At 50.2% G+C, this 21,858-nt stretch overlaps 1 protein-coding gene across 1 annotated transcript in view; it reads right to left on the bottom strand.

The window, feature by feature from the left end:
- agrn (agrin) overlaps nucleotides 1–21,858 on the bottom strand; it is a 258,671-nt gene that overhangs the window by 75,008 nt on the left and 161,805 nt on the right. The window contains exons 5-8 of the mRNA XM_076026536.1: nucleotides 21,046–21,270; nucleotides 16,933–17,157; nucleotides 13,742–13,948; nucleotides 3,980–4,201 (exon numbers count right to left, since the gene is read on the bottom strand). Of these exons, the coding sequence (XP_075882651.1) occupies nucleotides 3,980–4,201; nucleotides 13,742–13,948; nucleotides 16,933–17,157; nucleotides 21,046–21,270 (879 nt within the window). The remainder of the gene's footprint in view (nucleotides 1–3,979; nucleotides 4,202–13,741; nucleotides 13,949–16,932; nucleotides 17,158–21,045; nucleotides 21,271–21,858) is intronic.

Genomic DNA, 21,858 nt, shown 5'->3' with positions numbered 1-21,858 from the left:
ATTAGGAATTCCCATTTGTCCTAGATAACTCTTGGTGGAATTCTTTCTGTAGGACATGTTGAACCCAGGAATCGGGAATTTCCTGGGGGGGGGGGGGGGGGGGGGGGTTTGCACGATTATCTCTGGCAAAAAAAAAAATCTCTGTAAAACAGCATGTTTAGCCCCCTGTTTACAGCCTGTTGTTGCAGCTCTTAGGGGCAAATGTCTGATAGCCAAGCCTGTGTGTGTGTGTGTGTGTGTGTGTGTGTGTAGCGGGGAATTAGGCGGCGCGCTGGGTGGCCTTGAGACGGATGAAGGAGGCGGGGGGAGAAAAACAAGCAGAGCCTCCAGCTTTACAGCGTTCTGCTGAAATCCTTGCAGGGCCGAAAAAAATGGGGGGTAGAAGAAGAAGAAGGAGAAGGAGGAGAAGAAAAAAAAAACATGAATTGCAGCCAAGGGGCTCTGGGCGAAGTGTTTCCTCAAGATTAGACAGAAAGAAGTGGTTTGTGTTTGTCGGTGGGGGGGGTCAATAACAACTCCCCTGCGGACGGCTGGTGGACCGTTAACTCCTCCCACTTCTCCTCCCGCCTTCACCCTCCTCGTCTCAATCACCTCCATCCCCGCCGCCGCCACTTCCTGTCCCGCTCTCGCGCTCACCTGTCCCCCCACCCCCCTCCGGACGCCCCCGTAGATCATTCCAAGCACCGGCGGGAGAGGAGAAACCGAGGCGGACCCGGGATTTATTATTTCCACGACTTAAACGACTGCGGCTCCTCATCTGTTTGGGTTAGCGCCGTATAAACCACTCCCCCGCCTCCCCTGCTCTCTCTCTCTCTTGTCCCCCCATGGTGGTTGATATCCAGTTGAGGGGATCCATTACCTGAACACCCCTTACAAGGTCGGTGACGGCGGAGCAGGTCGGAGACTCCGGGTGGTGATGATGATATTAATAATAATATTAAATAACGATGATAATGATAAAAAAAAACAAAAAAAAAAACCAAACACGTCGGTCGTGTTGCTATCTGGCTGCACCTGAGTCGTATAGATAAAGCTCGATTTCTGCAGCCCACAGCGGAGGAAATGAAAGGACGGAGCGCCGTAAACCACACACACACACACACACACACACACACACACACACACACACACACACACACACACACACACACACACACACGCGCTATGCCTTGACATGTGTACGTCTGCTATTGTACCGACTCCCTCATATCTCGCTGCATATAAAGCGGAAAGATTTTTTATTATAATGCTTTTTGTATATATAATAACCAGAACGGCTGCAAATAAAACCCTGTTTTGTTTGTTGTTGTTTTTTTTCTTAGTAATATTCGGGAATTGCATGCACAGAGAGCTGAGGGATAGTAATAATAACACTCCCGGTGGCTCCTGGATACACAACAACATCACATGTTGATCTCAGAAAGTGGCGCCTGAGAAAGGAGTCGCCACTTGTTGGTGGTTTCAGCTTTACGGCAACGTTTTACCCCGTGCCTTCCTTCCTGGTGGAAAACACTTCCACTTGGCCTTCACGCCAAACTATTTGCATGGAAGAACAGAGAACGACGGGCCATTTCCTGCCCGCACTGTCTGTCCACCAAAAAACATTTTGTTAATTGCGACGCCACCAAACGTTGCTGCTCCGTCTGTCGTTGACTCATTCTTTCCTCTCTCTCTTATTTTAATTCATTAAACTCCAGCTCCTCCTGCAGCCCCTGCAGCCACTCTCGTCCGTCTCCCCTGTCTCCTCCGGCTCCATAAACACTTATTGTACATCAGCAGTGGGAATAGCCGGTGATAATTAGGTGAGATAATAGCCGCAGCCCGCCAGTTGTTATGGCGCCGAGTGAAGCCCTGCCAACGCCGTGCAAACGGCCCAGAAATAACCCACATCATCATCATCATCACTGTCGTCATCACCATCACCATCATCACCCGGTGATACCTTCACTGACTTCACAGGCACCTTCGGTCAGGAAAAAAACAGAGTCATCCGCAGACGAGGGCCCCTAAGCTTCCTGTCTTTTTAAAATAGAGGCTGTTCATCACGGCTCAGGGTCCACAGGACCGACCGGCGGGACGTCGACCTGCTGCTGAGGCCTCCTGCCGACTGCAGACCAGCAGGCTCACCACCATGTCGTGGAGGATTTTAATTCAGGGACGGCCAGGAAAAGGCCCCTGATTTCCAACCTTGATTCTTGTGCACTTGCTGAGGCGCAAGTCCACAAAAGATTGTGCCAGCAGGAAAAAGACGTGATTGTTCCCAGAAGCAGAAGTAGGACCTGCTGATGTTCTGTTCTGTTCTGTTCTTCTACTACAGGGAACATCACTATTTCTATTTTCATGAAAAGAATAAGAGTTAATAATAAGTTGAAGTATTTAATGACTGTAATTGTAAATGTTTTTCAGCAGATTGCTTGTAATGACTTCTAAGAGAGACGCGTTTAGCGGTGAGATGTGAAAAGCCTCAAATGTTTTGCAAAAACCTGGAAGCTTTTCTTTTGCCTTGGTGCCACGTCACAGTTTTTTCAACAAATTTCTCCGTTAAGAAAGAGTTCAGTGCATTGTTGCTCGTCCAGCCAGTAGAAATCAGCGAATAAACCACATCCATCTCCATCTCTTCACAAAAAAACCCCAAAACATTAAAACCCAAAGCGTTACCGTAAAGAAAATCAGCCCTGTAGTTTTTATTGTTTTGGATCATCCCTGCTGGAACTGCTGGGGCTCATCCAGCACAACAACACGGCAGGGGCCGACTGACATTCCCGCTAATGGCCTTCAAAATATGCTGGAGTGCATTGTGTAAAAATTAGGTTAGTGAGCGAACCGAGCCTGGGGGCTAATAACTGGCCGGTGAAAAGCAAACAGTCTGATCCTGGAGAAAAGACGAAGACCAAATCACCAATTAGAGAGTCCGGCTGGGCGGAGGGGGGAGCGGGGAGGGAGGAGGGGGCGCGTGGGAATGCAGGGGTGGAGGGGGAGGGGGAGGGGGAGGTGGCACCGAGCCATCCAGACGTGTTGCGTCCTGGCGGCGAGCCAGCTCGGCGTGTCTTAACTCGCGTTCTGCAAACTGGCCGCCGTCGCTGGCGTGCTAACGCTAATGCCGCGGCTCAGGCAGCGCCGGACAAAGCCGCGCGACCCATGTAGCCAATTACGGGCGGAGTGCGGCACCACCGCGTCTCGTGTAAACAGCGTCTGGGGCTTAAAGGGTCAGTGCGGGTAAATTGAGTCGGTTTGTTGAGGGCTGGAATGTAAGAAAATACAATTTAATTCCTCTTTTTCTCCTGGAAACCAGTGCCCTTTGTGATGTCACTTTGTGTCGCACACCTCATTGGCACTGCATGAGGAGGAAAATGAAAATAAACACATGACATCCATCGTAGATGTGGAGCAGTCAGTGCTTAGTCATGTGCCAAGGACGCCTCCGCCATCTACTGCCAATGTTTTCTAATGGCAATTTGGGAAATCACCTCTTTGTGATGTCACAAAAGGATACTTGTACCTCTCCCAGAGGTTAGTGACCATGGCCCATTTTCGGCGTTCGCCCTCAAGGTTGATGTGCTCAACAGAGGGCTAGATATGGGTGTTTTAAGGAGACCTATCGGGTGTTTATGCGATAAATAATTGTGGAAAACTTCTTGACTGGAGTGGACGTGATGCATCACGCTGTAATTGTCCCCGTGAGGAAAATTTGTTGGATTCCAAGCGCTGCGTTTCCTTTGCCCACAGGGGGGCACCGGCAGTAACAAATCAGCGCAACAACCAATCAGAAAAAAAAGGACAGGCAACAAACCGCAGCTACCATCCGACTGGAGTCCAAAGGGAGAGATATTTCCTCCCCCCTCATCACCGTGATTCAAATAGTTTCACCGGTTCGGTTTCTGAGTGATGCTGCAGACGTTACAGTATATCATTAAAAAATAAAAGAGAGAGAAAGAATTCGGGAAGAGAAAGAGGCGGCCGTTGCCGCGGGGACACTCACCGCAGGGCCCTTTGTGCTGGATGGCGATGGCCCTCTGCAGGGCGCAGCCCATGGCCCGCATCTCGCAGGGGCTGCCGTAGCTGTGGCCGTCGGAGCCGCACACCGGGTCGGACGTCTGCGGACACGCCTCGGGGCACTCGCACACCGGCTCGCCGTTCTTCACCACGCACACGGCGCCGTGCTCGCACACCTTGTCCAGGCAGGGGCTGGGCTCGCTGAGGTCTGAGGGGCGGCGTGGAGGGCGAGGGAAACACAAACAACACGCACACAAACACAAACACAAACACAAACACACATACACATAGAGTTAGAAGGGGCGGGGCGGGAGTTCAGGGTGGTGGGATTGGGAGGAGAGAGGGGCAGCAGGGGGGCAGAAGAGGGGTGGTGGTGGTGGTGGTGGGGGGGGGGTGGGGTTGGTTAGAGGCTCCGGGGTCGGTGTTAGAAGGAAAGCTTTGGGGAGGGATGAAAGAAAATTCGATGGAATATGCAACGCCGGCCTATTTCCCGCGACACGGCCGCGACTCCCTGGGCTTCCTGTGTCATTTCCTGGCCTTTTGTCGCCCCTCCTGGTGTTTCCTCAATCTTTGAAGCGTCTGCAGAACAAATGCGGTTGGCAGGACGGCAGTGGATAAAAAAAAAAAAAAAAAAAAAAAAACGTAGTCCCTTCAGCACAATGGCTGCTGGACTCTTTGTTTTATTTTATTTTTTATTTTTTAAATTTTGTGTCTTTCAGGCGAGTTAAACGGCGGGATTAATTGACGTTCCCCTTCAAAGGTTTCGCCATTTGCATCTTGCCGCCGCCGCCGCTTCAGCCAGCAGCCGGTCGGAGCCGTAGAAACAGAGTGAGAGAGAGAGAGAGCAAGAGGGAGGAAAGTTTGTGTCGATACCAGTGTGTGAAAATGTAGAATGTAGAAGAAGAAGAGGACGGGTTAAAGAAGAAGTGGAAGAAGAAGAAGAAGGAGAAGAAGAAGAAGAAGAAGAAGAAGAAGAAGAAGAAGAAGAAGGAGAAGAAGAAGTAGAAAAAGAAGAAGAGAGAGCGCTCTGTTTAATAATTCAAAAAAAAAAAAGGCGAGCTCCTGGGCAGAGGCAGATATGAAATGTGAACATCACAGGGAGGCGGCTTCAGTCTAAGCAGCAGCAGCAGCAGCAGCAGCAGCAGCAGCTCCGGCTTCACGGCTTCATTAAAATGAGGATTTTTGTTTCTCAGTTTTTATGTATTTTTTGCACCCCTGATTCCCGCCGTTGCCGCCGCCGCCGCCATCAAGATGGGCGTGGGCTGTGCTCACAGAAGTTGACGGGATGGCGAGTGAGGAGGGAGGAGAGAAAGAGAGTGAGACAAACGTGAACGAGTCCCTTTGATCACAGCTTCCCATCCTGCCTCAATCAATTCTCTACAGGCTTTGTGTGTCGGCGATAGAGTTACACGGCAGCGTGCGAGTGTGTGTGTGTGTGTGTGTGTGTGTGTGTGGCTGCACCAAGATACAGCACCGACTGCGCGGATGTTTAAAAAGCAGGCGAGGGAGGAGGGGGGGAGGCCTTCAGGTGGGACGGCACGAGCCAGAGAGTGAGAGAGAGAGGGAGGGAGAGACAATAGTCGGGGCTCCGCCATGATTTTCCATTTGCAAAGCTTCACGCATGAGCGGCAGGTCGCTGGGCTGAGGTGCAGCACGCCTGCAGATTAGAGGGGAGACATATGGGGGCTAAAACAGGAGGAAGCGTCAAATGATTCCTGATGAGCAGCGTCTGATGGTGGGGGAGCGGAGGGGGAGGTCATATCTCAATAGTCTTAGGGTGAACGGTAGCCTAGCGTGTTACGTCTTCGGACGACTGTGGGAGGAGCCGAAGGAACCCGGAGCTCCGGAGATACCGTCTAAAGAAAGGTCTCGTCAGACAGCTTGGTGGTCGGGCAGCGAGGTGATGATAAACTACGCCAAGAGGGGGCGACACACGGTGCGTTTGCCAACCGGAAGAATGCGTTACAGAAGAAAAAAAAGCACCAAAATGCTCAATTAGGTCGATAGATGATTAAAGGTAGAAAACACGTGGACACATCTGGAATTAACGCGAAAGGCGGGAAAAGCAAGAAAACTGTCGTCCGACGGCTCTTGTAATTGCCGTGGGGGGAAACGTAGACGTGCGTTTATCTGAATGGCAATGTAAACAAAGAAAAAATAAATAAAATCTTGCCCGAAAGGTTAAAACCAGCACTGTGACGGTTCCCACTGCCATTTATGCTCCACTGCTCAGGAGACGAGGTCGCACAAAACAGATTTTAGTGACCCATAAAGGACAAAAAAATAGAATTAAAAGAAGAGCTAAGCTGTATTAGCCAATCACAGACGAGGCCCCTGTTCTCTTTGAGGTCGCGGTGCTGCTGTGGACACTCGCCTCCCCTAAACCAAGACCCACCGACGGGATGTCGGATCATTGCGACCATTATGGGATTAAACCAGTTTGAGCAACCAGCCGCCATCATCCATCTATCAAGTCGGGCCGAGAGAACGACTCTGCCGGCGCCGGCGGCGAGGAGGAGGGGGGAGGAATATATCAAATTGGGGCAATTAGATTCTTCCTAGTTTTGATTGAGGCAGCCGGGAGGAAGAGGAGGAGGAGGAGGCGGAGAAGAAGGAAGAGGAGGAGGAGCAGCAGCTTCCCGGGGACCAATCAATGTTGCGTTAATGACGTAGGGACTGTTTTTCCACGATGGGACTCGTCCATCCCTCAAGCCGCCGTTTCAGGAAAGCGGGAGACGGGCAGACCTTTTTCCCGCTTTCCTGAAACTAAAAGGTTCCAATTTGGGAGGTGGAGCGCTGCGATTTGTTTGTCTCTGCATGTGTTCGCGTGTGTCTGTGTGTTGCGCCGCCAGGCTGTTGTTCCAAAAAGCAGCTTTTGAAGGTGCCGCATGAATATGTAAGCCGCCGTTCATTCGCGCCGCCCTCCAAACAGACAATTGATTCCTCCGCGATCGCGTGTCGGCGCCTGGTGGGGGCGCCAGGAGAGCACATCCGTGTTGGAAAAAAAGAAAAGAAAAAAAAGATAGATATGTATTCATATTCGCCAGCTTGTGATCCCGGATTAAGCGTGAGAGCGGCGGGGCCGGCCAACCTGAACAAGGGGCCCCGCCGCCGCTGCACCGCGACGGGCTCCTGGAAACACGACTGCAGCCTCCGATAACGGCGGCGGAGTCTCCTGTTGTTTCGGTTTCACGCTCATCAGAGGAAATTAAAGAATTTGGCAGCAAAACAGGCCTACCTCTGGAAGCGGGTGGAGAGGAGGGGGGCAAAAAAAATTCACGGCTGGTTTATTAAAGTGGAGAGGGCGTCGGAGGGGAAAAAAGCTCTCTCTCTAAAAAAAACAAACAAAAAAAAACACACAAGGCAAGAAAAAAAAAGGGGGGGGGGGGAAATTCCCAAGTGTAAAAAATGTGGTGACACAGTTAAAGAAGTGAAGCTGCCTCTTTGTCCGTCTTGGTTGCAGTCACAGTCTTTGAAATGGCAGCTCGTCAGGCTTGTGTGTGTATGTGTGTGTGTGTGTGTGTGTGTGTGTGTGTGTGTGTGTGTTTTCACAGCCCTGCAGTTTTCTTCTCTTGGTCTCCTTCCAGATTCTGAAACACATCTTTTTCCTCGGTCTGGTCCAGAATAGAACCGAGTTTCCGGGTTTGAACGAAACTATTTATTCGGACAGACGGGGGGAAAATGTAATGGCTCGGCAACATCTGCATCGCCGTGCACACACACGTGCGCGCCTGGCCTCATGCATTGGTTGGTGTTTTCCGGTGGCTGAGCAGGTGCAGCGAGTGGCGGCGGAGCAAAAAGTCACGGAAGAGGAGGAAGAGAAAGAGGAAGAGGAGGAGGGGAGAAGGAGGAGGAGGAGGGAAAAATATGAATAATTCCTTCTTATCAAGGATTATGCAAGTGCGCGCTCGGCTCGGCGTGCAAGCGTGTGCTCGGCTGCGGCTCTGCGCCGCCACGGCGCTTTACCTTCCTCGCCGGCTTGTGTCCTGTGTGGGGGTATTCTGCTTTAATTAGCCCAGAGACGCGGTGGTGGTTTGGCCGGCGGCGCCGGATGCTCCCCCCGCCGAGAGAACAGCGCCGTCCCGCTGCTAGCTCACCTGCCCGCCTGGAGCGTCATTACGGTGCCACTTAGCCGGCCTCACCTGACGGGTGAAGTGGCCGGGACGGCTGCCTTCATCTTATCGGCCCCTCGTTAGGCGGCGGTACGGCGGCGAGCTCCGGCGGGACTCCTCGCAGAGCCGCCGCCCGTTGTTAACCCGCCGCCGCGACGTCGTGTCGGGCGAAACGCTGGGAGATTATTTTTTTTTGGCGGGAGCTTCATTCCGTCTTCCCTCAGCTCATACATATGCTAATTGGATTGGTCCCCCCTCCCACCCATGCGTGCAGTTCCAAATCGCTAGCTCCTATTATGCAGGTGCAGGAAATCAGCGTAATCCAGGTGAAGAATCAGTGCCCCGCCCCCTGCCTCTCGACACCTGCGGGGGGAAGATGGGGGAGCAAGGGGGACTTTCATCCCTACTTCCTCCTCTTTTTTTTTTCTTTTTTTTTTTAGCAACAAAACACTGATGTAACGGGAGGCGACATTAGCATGCAGCAAAAGGCTTAGCCGCGGGCTGTGCGTGTCTGCCGCTGAATACTCATCATAGGCAGCAGGTGGATCGAAGCCTCTTTGTGCAATTACAACTACAGACGCGCCTCTCTTCAAAATCAGAACTGAAAAACAACCCCAACAAAAACCAAACAAAAAACCGAGAGGAGAGGAGGATGTGATCCCTGGTCTTTTGACATCTAGCTTGCTAGCTAGCAGGTACTATTCCACGAGCCAATGCTATTAGCCGAATTACCCACCGCCACGGTTGGCTTTTTTTCAGTGCTCGTCAGGAGCAAAGCAGCAAATCAACAACAACAACAAAAAATAACCCCAACAACAACAACAAAAAAAAAACAACAACAACACGGTACCAAAGACGAACCAGGAAATGAAAAAGAAATTCAGGGAGGAAGCGAGTGGTTGAAAACAGCTCAGAGACGCTGTTTTCAACCACGCCTTGTATTTCCTGCGCGCCCGGCGGTCGGCAGCGAGTCCCCGGCCGCCGTCAATCTGACTCCTGCGACGCTTCATGTAATTAACTTGATTAGCAGAGGAAGGGAAAAAAAAAACAAAGCAACAAAAAAAGCAGCACCGGTGATCTCGCAGTCGACTCCAGCAGCACAACTGTTTGCAAGTCCAATCAGCACAGCCCGCCGGAGATTCTAATCAAATAAACATGGGAAGAATGAAATATTTGTCTCTTTGCCCGAGGTGGGCTTCTCTTTCTTTTTCACCCTCCATCCCTCTCTTCCCTACCCCGACTTCTCGCGGCTCTTTGTCAATGACAATGCGTCTGCTGCCGCTGACTGATTTTCTGTTAACCTCCAGGGGCGACGGCCAACCATTCAAGCAACTTTTTCTTTTGCCCTTTTTTTTCCACCTCCCTCTTCTCTCGTCCTCTGTGCTTACAGTCAGTGGTGGCACACTCACAGAGTGACAAAAGAGTTATTATTTTTTATTTTAAAAGACGTGGATTTAAAATACCTTTTTGAATCATTTATAATAATCCATTAAAAATGTGACACTGTAATTTCTGTTTTGCCCACTGATTACAACTTTCTGCACTATTTTACCTGAAAATTCGTCCGCAAATGTTTCTGTGCTGGCCAACTAACACTGTTGCCGACTAGTGAACAGTGAGAATGAATCAACCTGCTTTCAAGCAGCCACATCCTGATGTAAATAAACAGTTTAGCATGAGGTTTGTTGGCCGTTTTATGCTTTGTTTCTGCCGTCGTCACTGGTCGGATTTCCTCAATCTAGCGTCGCCAAGAATAAACCCTTTGAATGGATGTGATGTTTTTCTTGTTTTTTTAAAAGTTAGAACAAAAGAATAAACACCATTGGAAACGTCAGGGTGCCGGCGTGCCTCCAATGCACAGCTAAACGATCTCTGCAGGATCACTTCCCTGCTTAGCTTCAGCTCGACCACGACTGTGTCAACATCTGATGGAGGAGAAGGAAGGAAAAAAGTATTTTCTTTTGTTTTGTTTTTGAACAATTTCAGACCCGAATTAAAGCCTAGGTTGGAAAATTGCAGCTATTGGTGATTTCCTCTCCCAGCATGCGCCTCCTCCAGCTGTAGAACACGGATTTGTGACGGGTGCCCGAGCCGGAACTAATCAGACAAAAGAGCCGCCGATATCAATCACTGCGTCCTCCCAGGCGGAGACGATGACTCGGGACGTCAACGACGGCGGAGGTAATTCTTTCCCCGCTTCCCCTCCACCACCGCCGTGTTCCCACCGACTCCAGATTTAAGGCCCCTCTGGCACGGACGGAACAGTATCGGCCTGTCAGCCGGCGGGGACGATGGACGGCCTCGGCCTCAGAAATAGGAAGAGTTACGGTTATTCATCAGCTAATGGTGGATTAAAACGTCTGGTGCTGAGGCCTCCAGTCATCAGCGCTGCTGCTGCTGCTGCTGCACTTCAGATCAGAGCCAGAAGTCTGCTTGGGTGTGTGTGTGTGTGACACTCGATGCAGTTTGTGTGTGTGTGAGTCACTGGCGCCACTGCCGCCGCCATCTATTGATCACCTCCACGCAGGTACAAGCCGTTTCAAAAGAGGGAAAGGGACAAAACAGCAACAACACCGTTGGGCTGGTGTAAATTAATCTGGAGGGGTTTGTGCTGCCACATCAACCTGAGCCTGGACTGGCAGGAAGGGAAAAAAAAAACTGAAACCCGGGAGAAAAGGAAAAAAAGAAATACAAGTAAGAGTAAGTGGGAGGAAAGAGGGACGCAGAAAGAAACTGAAAGAAAAAAAGGACATAAGATGGAAGAAAGTGTGAGCAAAAGAAAAAGACGAATGGAGAGGGACAGAAGAGATGAAGGAAAACTAGGGAGAAATGGGTGTAAATAGACAGAAAAAGACAAAGGGTGGAGGGAAGAGAAGAAGGAAAGAGGGAGCGAGGAAAAACAAAGCAATGGGAAGCATGGGAGAGAAGAAAAAGGGGACAGAAGAAATAAAAAATGAATGCAATAAGACAGAAGCCAAATGAAAGAGAGGAAGAATCAGGGAAAATGAATGGGAGAGAAAAAGATAGAATGAGTAAAGTAAGAGGAGGGAGAAGACGGTGAAGGGGAGGAAAAATGAAAGAGGATTGAAGGGAGGAAGAAAGAAAATATGAAATGAATTAAATGAAAAAGAAAGAGAGAAGGGGGGATGAAAGATTAGGGAAGCCAGAGAGTAGGGAGGGATGGAAGTGTGGAGATAGAGAGAGAGAGAGGAGCGAGTGCAGCCTGACTGGAGCAGCGAGTCTCTCTAGGCCCCGCCCCCTCGTCCCTTTTGATGTTTAATTAACATGAAACACATTTGTAGTCGTCTGTTAGGCTAAATAAATAAATAAAAACATGCAAATCCAGGGGAAAATGCATTTTTTTTTTATAAAACAGAGCAAACAGTCTTGGGAGCGCCGACAGCCGACAGCGGCAGCGGGCGAGGGAGGAGGGAGGAGGGAGAGAGGAGGAGGAGGAGGAAGACTGGAGGGGAGGAAAAACAGCACAATGGAACGGAGCAGAACAAATAAAGGCTCACGTTGCGTTTTTTTCTTCCTCCTCGACTCCAAAAACGAGGCCCCGTTGCCTCCTGACGCTGACTGACTGAGATAACGCTGCCCGCTGGCTCCACCCCCGATACCTTGGCTGGGAGGGGGGGCGTGGCCAACGTATCGGAAACAGCAAAGTAATAAAATAAAATAAAATAAAAATACTTCCCCCGATTCCCAAAAACCTTTGAGGCAGTGGTGGTGGTGGAGAGGAGGACGTTGAAGCAACTGTTATCCATCATGGACAACCAGGACCCGACCTCCCCACCACATACTGGGCAGACGGCACAGCATCTTCTCTGAGGCAGCTTCGTTGTCTGAAGGAACGCCTCAGGAAATCCTTCCTGCCCAGAGCCATCCAGAACTCCAGAACTCTTCCCCGCTGTGTGACTGATGACATTCTGGACATTCTTTTTCTGGACTCAATGGCAAATGATGCACTCATGGTTTCTAAAACCTTGCTTATCCCTGCCTCTGCACAATTGACTTTCTTTTGCACATCTGCTCTTGCTTGTTGCCTTTTAAGGTCGCATCACTTTCACATGAGCATTTTGCACAATTTTTGCGACTTCTAGGCCTCGTTTTAATTTTTTTTTTGGGGTGCAAAAACACGGAACGCAGTTTGAGCTTCAGCCCTGCTGCCGGGTCACACATGAAAAAAATCAAAAATGCTTGTAAAGATTCAACGTTAAATCCAAACTCCCCCAGTCCGAGGTCAACCAATGACAACCATGAAAAAAGACCAGGTCAGTTTTCCGTGATGAAGGCGAAAACGAAGGGACGTTCTGGGGGCGGCATGCAGTGGCGTCAAAGGGGAGTGGGGGGAGGGGGTTGCTATCAGGAAGTACAGCAACAGAGCCGGGGGGGAGGGGGGGAGGGAGGAGGACAGAGAGGGGACGTCTCCAACCTCACAGATCACATCTTTAACAGCGGGGAAAACACAGTTATGGCACACAGACAGACAGTCACAGACACAGGGGGCAGCAGGAGCCGGAGGGGAGAAAAAAATAGAAGAAGAGGAAGAAGAAGAAGAAGGAGGAGAAGAAAAAAAAACAGGCAGCAGTACAAGACCCCCTGCTGTTAGGTCCTCCTGGGGCGTCACCCGTCGGATATCCGCCTGATGAGGTCGACCCCCTTAGCGGGTGACCGCACCTGCAGCCAGACAGCCGGTGGAGAAGAAGAAGGAGGGGGGGGGAGGAGGGGGAGGGAGAGGTGGAGGCGGCCACACGGACAGAGACAGACAGACAGACAGACAGACTGAAACAAGAAAAAACAGCTTTTCTTTGAGACACGGCCGTGTGGGGACACAGCAGAAGACAAAACAGCCGAAGAAGAGGCAGAGGAGGAGGTGGAGATGGTGGAGGAGGAGGAGGAGGTGACGGTGGGTGGGTGGATGAGGATGGCGTCTGTTTGTTTGTTTGTTTGCGATGTGGCGCCTGACGGTGTGACGGAGATGCATGAGGGGGTGGAGCCAGTGGAGGAGGAGGTGTGGTTTGTTTTTGGTTTGTTTGTTTTTTTTTTGGAGGCGTCCCGAGGCGCTTCGAGCGAGAGGAAACCCCGCCCACACACCCGCCCACTTTCACAGGGCGCGGCCCCATACGGACGCTTTTGTTTTCCCCAGCGCAAGACAGGACAGAAATCTTTGACCTCGGGGGAGAGAGGAGAGACACGTTAACAAACAAGAGGAAGAAGAAGAGGAGGAGGAGGGGGAAGAAGAGGAGGAGGAGGAAGAGCAGGAGAAGGAGGAAAGGGAGGGTAAGGAGGAGGAGGAGGAAGAAAAAAGGAGTAGGAGGGGGAAAAGGAAGAAGAGAAGTAGGAGGAAGAAGAAGAGGAGGAGGAGGGAGAGGAGACATAGGAAGAAGAGGAGGAGGAACAGGAGGAGCAGGAGGAAGAGGAGGAAGAGGAGAAAAAGGAAGAGGAGGAAGAGGAGGAAGAGAAGGAGGCGGACGAAGAGGAGCGGAAGCAGGAGAAGGAACAGGAGGATCAGCAGGAAGAGTAGGAAGAAGAGGAGGAGGAAGAGGAGGGGGGAAGAGGAGGAGGCTGAAGAAGAGGAGGGGGAGGAAGAGGAGGAGGAGGAGGAAGAGGAGGAGGCCTCTGGCCTCACTCACCACAGGGCCCCTGGTGCTTGACGGGCAGCAGCGCCCGGCCGAAGCACTCGGCTTTGCGCCTCATGCAGTCGTTGGTGTAGGTGCGTCCGTCTCGTCCGCACTGCGGCTTGTAGCTGCCGTCGCACTCGATGGGGTCGCAGGAGCAGCGAGCGCCGGCCGGCTCCACCACACACACGGCGTTGAACAGACACTCGTCCTGGCACTCGTCTGGAGGGGACGAGAGGAAGGCTGTTTAACGCTCCCGTCTTTTTATTTTTCACTTCCCTTTCCCCCTTCCCCTTCCCTTTTTCTGTTTTTTTTTTTCTGCTGTTTTTCTTTGTCGGCCATCTGTATCGGCGCTGATAAGACTTTCAGCTGGAGAGCGACTCCGACTGTCAGCCTCCGAGCAGCGTGACAGAGTGATGGCCAGCGAGGAAGAGGAGACGACGGAGCAACTCAGCAGGCGTGGAACACAAAAATATATATATTTATATTTCAAGTTAGCAAAGCACAGAACCGATTGTTCTTCTTGCTGGACCATCTGTGAGGTAGGGGACAAAAAAAAATGCTTTTTTTTTTTTTTTTATCATGAAGGTCAGAAGTAGCTCGGATGCTCGGATGATGCTTTCACAACTGGAAGTCTGATTTCCTTTTCTTTCTTTTACATCTAAAGATGTTCATCCCTCTCACAGGGAGAAGACATTCTTTGCAACCAACTTTCAAAAAAAACAAGTAGCCTCCCTTGGTAACTGCTGCTAAACACAAACTTCAAGGTTAAAAACGCAACATTTCTGGAGCGCGTGGATAAAAGAAAAGGCCTCTTTTAACAAAAATTCACAGCTGCTGCAGGATTTCAGGCCCCCGAGGTCACAACAACTTGACATTTATATATATTTGGAACAGGAGAAACTGAACATATTAGATTTTATTGAAATGCAGGAAATTGAGTTTGGTCTAATAATGTTTCTACTTCAGCTGAAAAATCCGACGCCTTACATCTCCCCGGCGTTTATTAAAGCGAAGCCCCCCATGATTTAATAATCCATGCAGCGACACGGGTAATATAAGTCCTCCGGTGGCTCGGCTGCTTACAGCCGGCTGGAGATCAGCGCTGATCGGCCGCCTTCTCCCCACCGAACATCAATCAAATGAAGTTTCTCCGTAACTTCAGAAAATTCAAATGAGAAAAAAAAAAAACATCAACAACTGATAAAACGAAATTAAAAGTCGAGAGCCTTTTTGAAAAATTGGGGTCAACTTTTAACTAAGTTCCAAAACTGTTGCGTTCGTTACATTTCGACTCACTAAGCAGAAATCGCTTGCGGAAATTAAAGCGACGAGAAAGACGCGACGGTGAAAACCGGCGAATTTGTCGCAACGACGTGAGAAAATCCAATTTGCTGCGGCGGCGGCTCTGTGTTCTGCCGGCCGCCGGCTGGGCCCTCGGAATTTTTATTTCATTCCTGATCGCCGGATCAAATTTTTGCACGGCAGCTGAATTGCTTCTCGCCGTCCTCTTTAAAAGCCCGTCATGCTACACTTAATTACATCGCCGCCGCCACTGAGAGAGAGTGAGAGAGAGAGGGGGGGGGGAGAGAGAGAGAGAGAGAGGGAGAGGGGCCACGAGGATGTGCGATGTCACGGTTACCAGTCGAGACGGCCATTTTCATTAGGTGCCAATTTGTGATTTGCTTTGGGGACATGATTTCATGGATCTCTGTTTCAAATTGAATCGTTTCTTTCATTTGTTAAAAAAAGGAACAAAAAAGAAAAAAGAAAGAAAAGAAAGAAAAAAATCTGCCGAAAAAAAAACAAAAAAAAAACAAAACACAGCGAGCCTTTGCGAATCTTTGCTGGAAAAGTCCGACGCTAACCGTTAGCAAACAAAGGAACCTCGCAGTGCTGCTGGTGAAATAAGGGGCTTCCTGCCGTATTTTTCAGGGCTGTCAAGCAAAACAAGCAGGAGATCTGGTGGATGTGTCGGAGCAGCGTACCGGCATCCATCCCCAACCCCCCTCCTCCGGCCCTTGTCAGTGTGTGTGTGTGTGTGTGTGTGTGTGTGTGAGTGTGTGTTGGGGGGGTCTTGGCAAATTGGCGAGGGTCTGCGCGCATCGCCGCCGCGAAAGCGGCACATCAGAGGCTGAGCGGCCGGCCGGGCCGACAACACGGCGGGGAAAATTGGATTTCCTCCGATGGCTATCAGACGGTACAGTAGGAGCTGACGGCTCTTTGTTGACTAAGGCTTAAAGCCCGTGTTCTAATGGCACAGATAACAGCTCGGGAGGCCCTTATCGGTTCTTCAGGAGGCTGCCGCTAGCACCGATACAGCGCACAGCCGTACCTGAGACCTGAGGAGTCATCTATCTGGTTGGAATTAGACTTCTAAAGGTCCAACCTGGTGAGGGATTGATCTTAAAAGTGTCTTTTTTTTAACAATCGTCCTTCTTTCACCAGACCTAATAAGTAAGACCTCGTCTCTTGCTTAGGCCGATCTTTTCCAAACTGTGTATTAAGTCAGCCCTTTGTGATGTCACAAGGGTCAGATGCATCAAAGACACCCCCAGTCAGGTGACGGTTCCATCCTCTCGGACCTTCTAGGACCGCCCCTTCTACCATCCTTTCAAATATGCTAGAAGTTCCACACATTTATAAAGTAAGCATTTTTATGCTGGAGGCCCTAAACAGAGGGCTAAACATGTTGTTATTTTGGAGAACTGGAGAGTTTTTTTGGATAATTAATCTTGCCAGGCTGCATCATAAGAGTCTGGAACAGCAAGTGAGGACTTGAACATGAGTGCAATGTGGGACATTTCTGAAAATGTTGGCAAGAAATCATCTACATGTTGCTTCGCTGGAATGATTAATTGCTTGAATCGATTAAAAAAAAATAATTGCATTTTTTTAAAATCAAACCTTCATTTTCATAATTTCGCTTCTACCAAACATTGATTCCACTGTGACGCACACGGCACCGGGACAGATTTTTATTTTTTTTGAAGATCTGTTGACTATAAAACTTTACGTAAAGTTAAGTTGTTCTCACGCATTAAGGGTATGAATGTTTTGATTTTCAGATACTATATCATTGAATTTTCCACATCTTGACCATATTTTTGGCCTATTCAAAGGATCGTTAAAAAAAAATAATCGATAGATTAATCGATTGCGAAAAAGAAATGAACCGCCAGCTGCCGCTCCACTCGTGCACCTACCCGGTCCTCTGCAACGACCCGAGTGGATCTTCCTTAGCTTGACGCCCCTCTGCAGGCCGGTGGAGGTCATGGCGCACTCGCTGGCGTAGGTCTGGCCGTCGCTGGCGCACAGGGTGTCGCCGCTCGGCGGGCACGACTCGGGCAGGAAGAACTGCAGCGGCTGGCGGGTGAGCGCCTCCACCCGGCACATGGTGTTCAGGCTGTTCTCGCTGTCGTCGCACGGGTCTGCGGAGACACAGTGAGACGAGACAAGGTGAGCTCGTCAACACAAAAGCACGGAGCGTCCCGCCGTTTATCTGCTGAGCGGGATCGGGTATTTATAAATACACTTCTTTTCATTTTTTCCCTGCGCTAATTAGACTGTAGGGGATTGAGAGGGAAAGAGAGAGAGAGCGATAGAGGGAAAGCTTGAATCAGAAGCGTCTTTGTCCAAGAGCCGGTCCTCTGTGGAGACGGAAAACTGCAATCACTTGGCCAAAACAGAGAATGGGATAAAAAAATATATATATATATATATACATTTTAAAAACACAAACAGAAAATTTTGCTCGCTGGCTTAATTTTGTTTGGAAACGGGCGTCCAAATTAAAGTTCCTGTCGGAGCCTTGGCAAGCTTTGTTTTTATATCGCAGTAAACAGTAAAAAAAAAAAAGAAAAAAAACCTGCAGTGCATTTCACTTTATCACCACCACCGCTGCTGCTGCCGCTGCCGCTGCCGCTGCGGTGTAAGTCTGAATCCATTAACTCGCCTTTGTTTGTCGATATTTATCACGCAAATTCAAAAAGGGAGGCGGAAAAAGAGAAAGTGGGGGGAGTGGAACCGTGTGGGGTGTTCGGTGGGTGGGGTTCCGGGGGTGGGTGGAGGGGGGCAGGAGGTTCCATCATCTCTCTGCTCTGCTGATACCATCTGAGACCCGGCGATGGAGAGCTCCGCTCTGACCGGGACCTCGGAGGTAGAGGCAAGACGGGGGGGGCAACGCAGGAAGAGATGGAGGATCTGATTGGACCGCCCACACACACACACACACACACACACACACACACACACACACACACACACACACTTCTACCCACCCCACAACCCCCCTCAGCTCGCAGCCTCGCCCTGGCACAGCGCCGGCCCCCCTTATCGGCCCCCCCGATCGTAATAGAATTGGCTGTGTGGATGTGTGCGGGGTTGACGACGGGGTTGGTTGTTGCGCTGGCGCTCTCAGCGTGTCGGAAGACAAGGGGACTTATGCAGCGTGTCCAATGGCCGCCGGGCTCGGGGGGCCGGTCGCTCGCCACCGCCGACAATGAGACGGAATTATTACAAGCGTTAGCCTCTGACCGAGTGTTCTGACTGGAGCAGACGTGTGCAGATCAAGCGGCCCATTCATTTCAATGAAGTTGCTCACCCAGCGCACACGCCGGAAAAGGTTTTTCATTTCCGCATTAATGGGCCAATAGAAAATACAGAGTAGTCACTTCCCATCATGCCACTGTAACTCACATGATCTATTTGGCCAATCAGAACAATCCTGGAGAATGTCACTTACAGACACGTCAGGATCAGAACGAGTTGAGACGCAGCCCGTGGGATATGTTTTTTCTGCAGTACCACGAGTGGCCACTGGGAAAAATCGGCACGCCGCAATATTGGCAGTCTGGTATCCAGTTCTTATAATACATCCGATGATACAAACTCTGGCAGGGTTTTGGTTGGCAGGAAGATTCCAACTAACCCTCTTTCAAGACCCTTGAGGGGTTTAAAGTTCAGAGCATCCGGTCATCCTACTGGCCAACGTGTTGTCGGTAATTCAAGATAAGAGCCAAAGAGTAGTTTCACCGTCAGGGATTAACTGAACGAATAAATCACCTCGTTGTCAGTTCACTAGCCTGAGGAAAAGTTTGCAGAACTGCTGTCTGTCTCTGACGATGACCCTCCACATCGAACCATGTTGGCAGCAAAGCAGCACTCCCCCTAGTGGGATGTCGCTTCAGTACAAGCGAAGAACGTTGTCGGCCAACGCTAATGTTTTCCAACGGATGACGTGCGTGGGTTCCCGAGAAGCGACGCCGCGACAGCGGTCCGACCCCAGACGACCCTGAGCAGATTTTCCGTCGGTCGCATCGTGAGAGCGCCTCCCCGTGGGCGGTGGCCGAGCCGTTTCATCCGCAGAGCGACTGACTGTCATCCCGGAGCAGCGCCATTACCTCCCATTAACAGGCTTCCCAGAGCCGAGCTGAGCTGCTGCTCCCTTAGGCTGAGCTAGTGGGGTAATTAGAAAAAGCGGTCGGTGTGTTTGCTCTTAAAAAAAAAGGGTGAAAAAAAGAAAAAAGAAAATGTGCCGGTGGTGCTGATAAATCAGCAGAATCTATCTGGCTGGAGAGAACAACTGGGAGCCGGCCAGATTTTTACAAGAATGACTGCGGCAAGATTTAAAGGGCCATCGCGGCTGACTGGTCTGGTCCCCCCGAGAGCTCACCCTCCCCTCCGAGGAAGGTGTGTGTGTGTGTGTGTGTGTGTGTGTGTGTGTGTGTGTGTGTGTGTGTGTGAGGGCAGCTCAGGTCACTGTAGCTGAATCAGACTGGATTTATACGAGCAGCCTTCAGCAGGCAGACCAACACATCCATCTCTTGTTGCCCACCAGCCTCCTCGCCGTCTCCAGGAGGCTCCCGCTGCTAAGAGACCGCCTTTGTTTCTCATCTTTTCCTCCCCCCACACCTCCCATCTCCCCGTCTCTCTCTCCATCTGGCTCGTCGTAACAAATATAAAAGCAAGAAGAGGAATTTGAAGAAAAAAAAGAAAAACCTTAAAGTTGAGAGCCTTGGGAGTAAACAACAATCGCCTGCCTGATGATAACGAGGATGAGCGGGGAAGAAGAAGAAGAAGACGAAGACGAAGAAGAAGAAGAAGAAGAAGAAGAAGAAGAAGAAGAAGAAGAAGATGAAGAAAAGGCAGGAAAAAACAGGAGCTCTGAAGACCTACTTAGAGAAAACAACAATTCTCAGTGCAGGACCGCCGGCTGTGGAGTGAAGCAGCCCGGGTGAGGAATGAGAATTAGTGGAGGCGTGCCGCAGGTAAAGACGGCTCCCCCACGGGGGAACAACACGAGTCGCAGGGGGGAGGGAGTGAGGAGAAGATTTAGCGCTGATTTAGTATGGAAGGACTAGAGGCCGACGTTGAAGCAAACGTCAGGGAAAAAAAGAAAAGAAAATTCAGCTCAAACACAAGTTTGAGTTAGTCAAAAATATTTTATGAATGCAAGTCATAAAATATTTAATGAATCAATTCACTGTGAAATCACATAAATATATATATATATATATATATATTCTTCCTTATAAAGGACTATTAATGCTCCAGATTGCCGTTAACGGCTGCGTTTCTCCCAAACGAGAAATTAAACCGAAATTAAATCAGCAAATAGGGCCGACAAAGTGGGTTTTATTAGACAATTTGTACAATAAAAAAAACAAACAAATTATTTCATTTTTATTAAAAAATAAAAAACAAAAAAATCTTTCCACACATTCAAGCGACACAGTGCGGGGAAAGATTTCACTTCTCCCAACTTTGGCGTACTGTGCTGCAGCTGCTGAAGGCTGTCCTGCCGCAGTAAGAGACTCAACCAGTGCAACCAGTGCAATACAATGCATTTTGTCCCACCGACTGCCTTTTGTGCGTGCAGGTGTAAACTCCACCCCCATCCCGGCAGTCAGAGGAATAAAAAGTGGATTTTTTTTTTGGACCGAGGATTCTTTGATTCCACGTTGGAGCCGTAAGTGGAGTGAAAATGTTGATTCTTGCCGCACCGGGTCGTGTTGTTGACCTCCTCAGTCCCCTTCAACATTGAAAGGACTCCTATTTGATACAAGAATGCTGGGAAGGAAGAGAGGGAAAAAAAAAAAGGCCCAACCAAAACCCACCGCTGATGTCAATGTCGCTGACCATGACTTCCTCAGTGCAGGAGTGTGTGTGTGTCTGTGTGCGTGCACGTGCACGTTTGCCCCTTTGGATGTGATTTACCTCTTCGCAAATAAAAGTTGATGGGCGAATTGATGTGTGAATAAAGTTTTTCTTTTTCTTTCTTTCCTCCAAAGCGGAAGGGAGCAGCTTGTGGAACTCACCGCAGCGGCCCGGGTACTGCACCCGCAGGTTCTTCTGGTTCTTGCAGGCGTGCTGGTGCAGCTCGCACTCGTTGCGGTAGTCCTTGCCGTCGCTGCCGCACACTGTCTGCTCCGCCTTGCCCTCGCAGCCCAGCGGGCACATGCACTTGGCCGACAGGCCGTCCGACGACTGCACGCACGTGCTGCCGTAGCTGCAGGTCACCTCGGCGCAGGGGTCCTTCAGGGCTGCAGGGGCAGAGAGAAGAAAAGAAGAGGGTTTTTTTATTTTTTATTTTTTCGGTGCTTAAGGGAGAAGAAAAACTGGCTCGTCTCCGGGTTGGAAAGCAGCCTCGTCGAAGTGGCTGCTGCCGCTGCTGCTGCTGCTGCTGCTGCTGCTGCTGCTGCTGCTGCTGCTGCTGCTGCTGCTGCTGCTGCTGCTGCTGCTGCTGCTGCGCTTTTGGACGCCCGTTTGTCGCCGACTTGAAGGACTACTTGACGCCCGCGGAGTGCAAATGCAAGTTCCATTTTTTATTTTCAGCTCAAATAGATTCTGAGGGACTCTGGCATTCTACGACACACACACACACACACACACACACACACTCTCTCTCCTGTAGCCGTCACGTCGTAGAAACAACCATCCTCAACCGACCCCATTCAATATTCACCTTTCCGCAAATGAGACCAAGTGGGGAAAAAAACAGGAAGCCACGTACAAGTGTGTGTGTGTGTGTGTGTGTGTGTGTGTGTGTGTGTGTGTCCTTCTCTAATTAAAGAGTGTGACACTTGTTGCTGCGAGAGCCTCAACTTTTAATTCTGCCTCTGCTCACCTCT

Source organism: Nelusetta ayraudi, unplaced genomic scaffold (assembly GCF_046127955.1).
Source record: "Nelusetta ayraudi isolate G7.1 ecotype Tasmania unplaced genomic scaffold, CSIRO-AGI_Nayr_v1 ptg000019l, whole genome shotgun sequence".
Classification (NCBI taxonomy): domain Eukaryota; kingdom Metazoa; phylum Chordata; class Actinopteri; order Tetraodontiformes; family Monacanthidae; genus Nelusetta; species Nelusetta ayraudi.
This window is presented reverse-complemented; position numbering and strand designations above follow the sequence as displayed.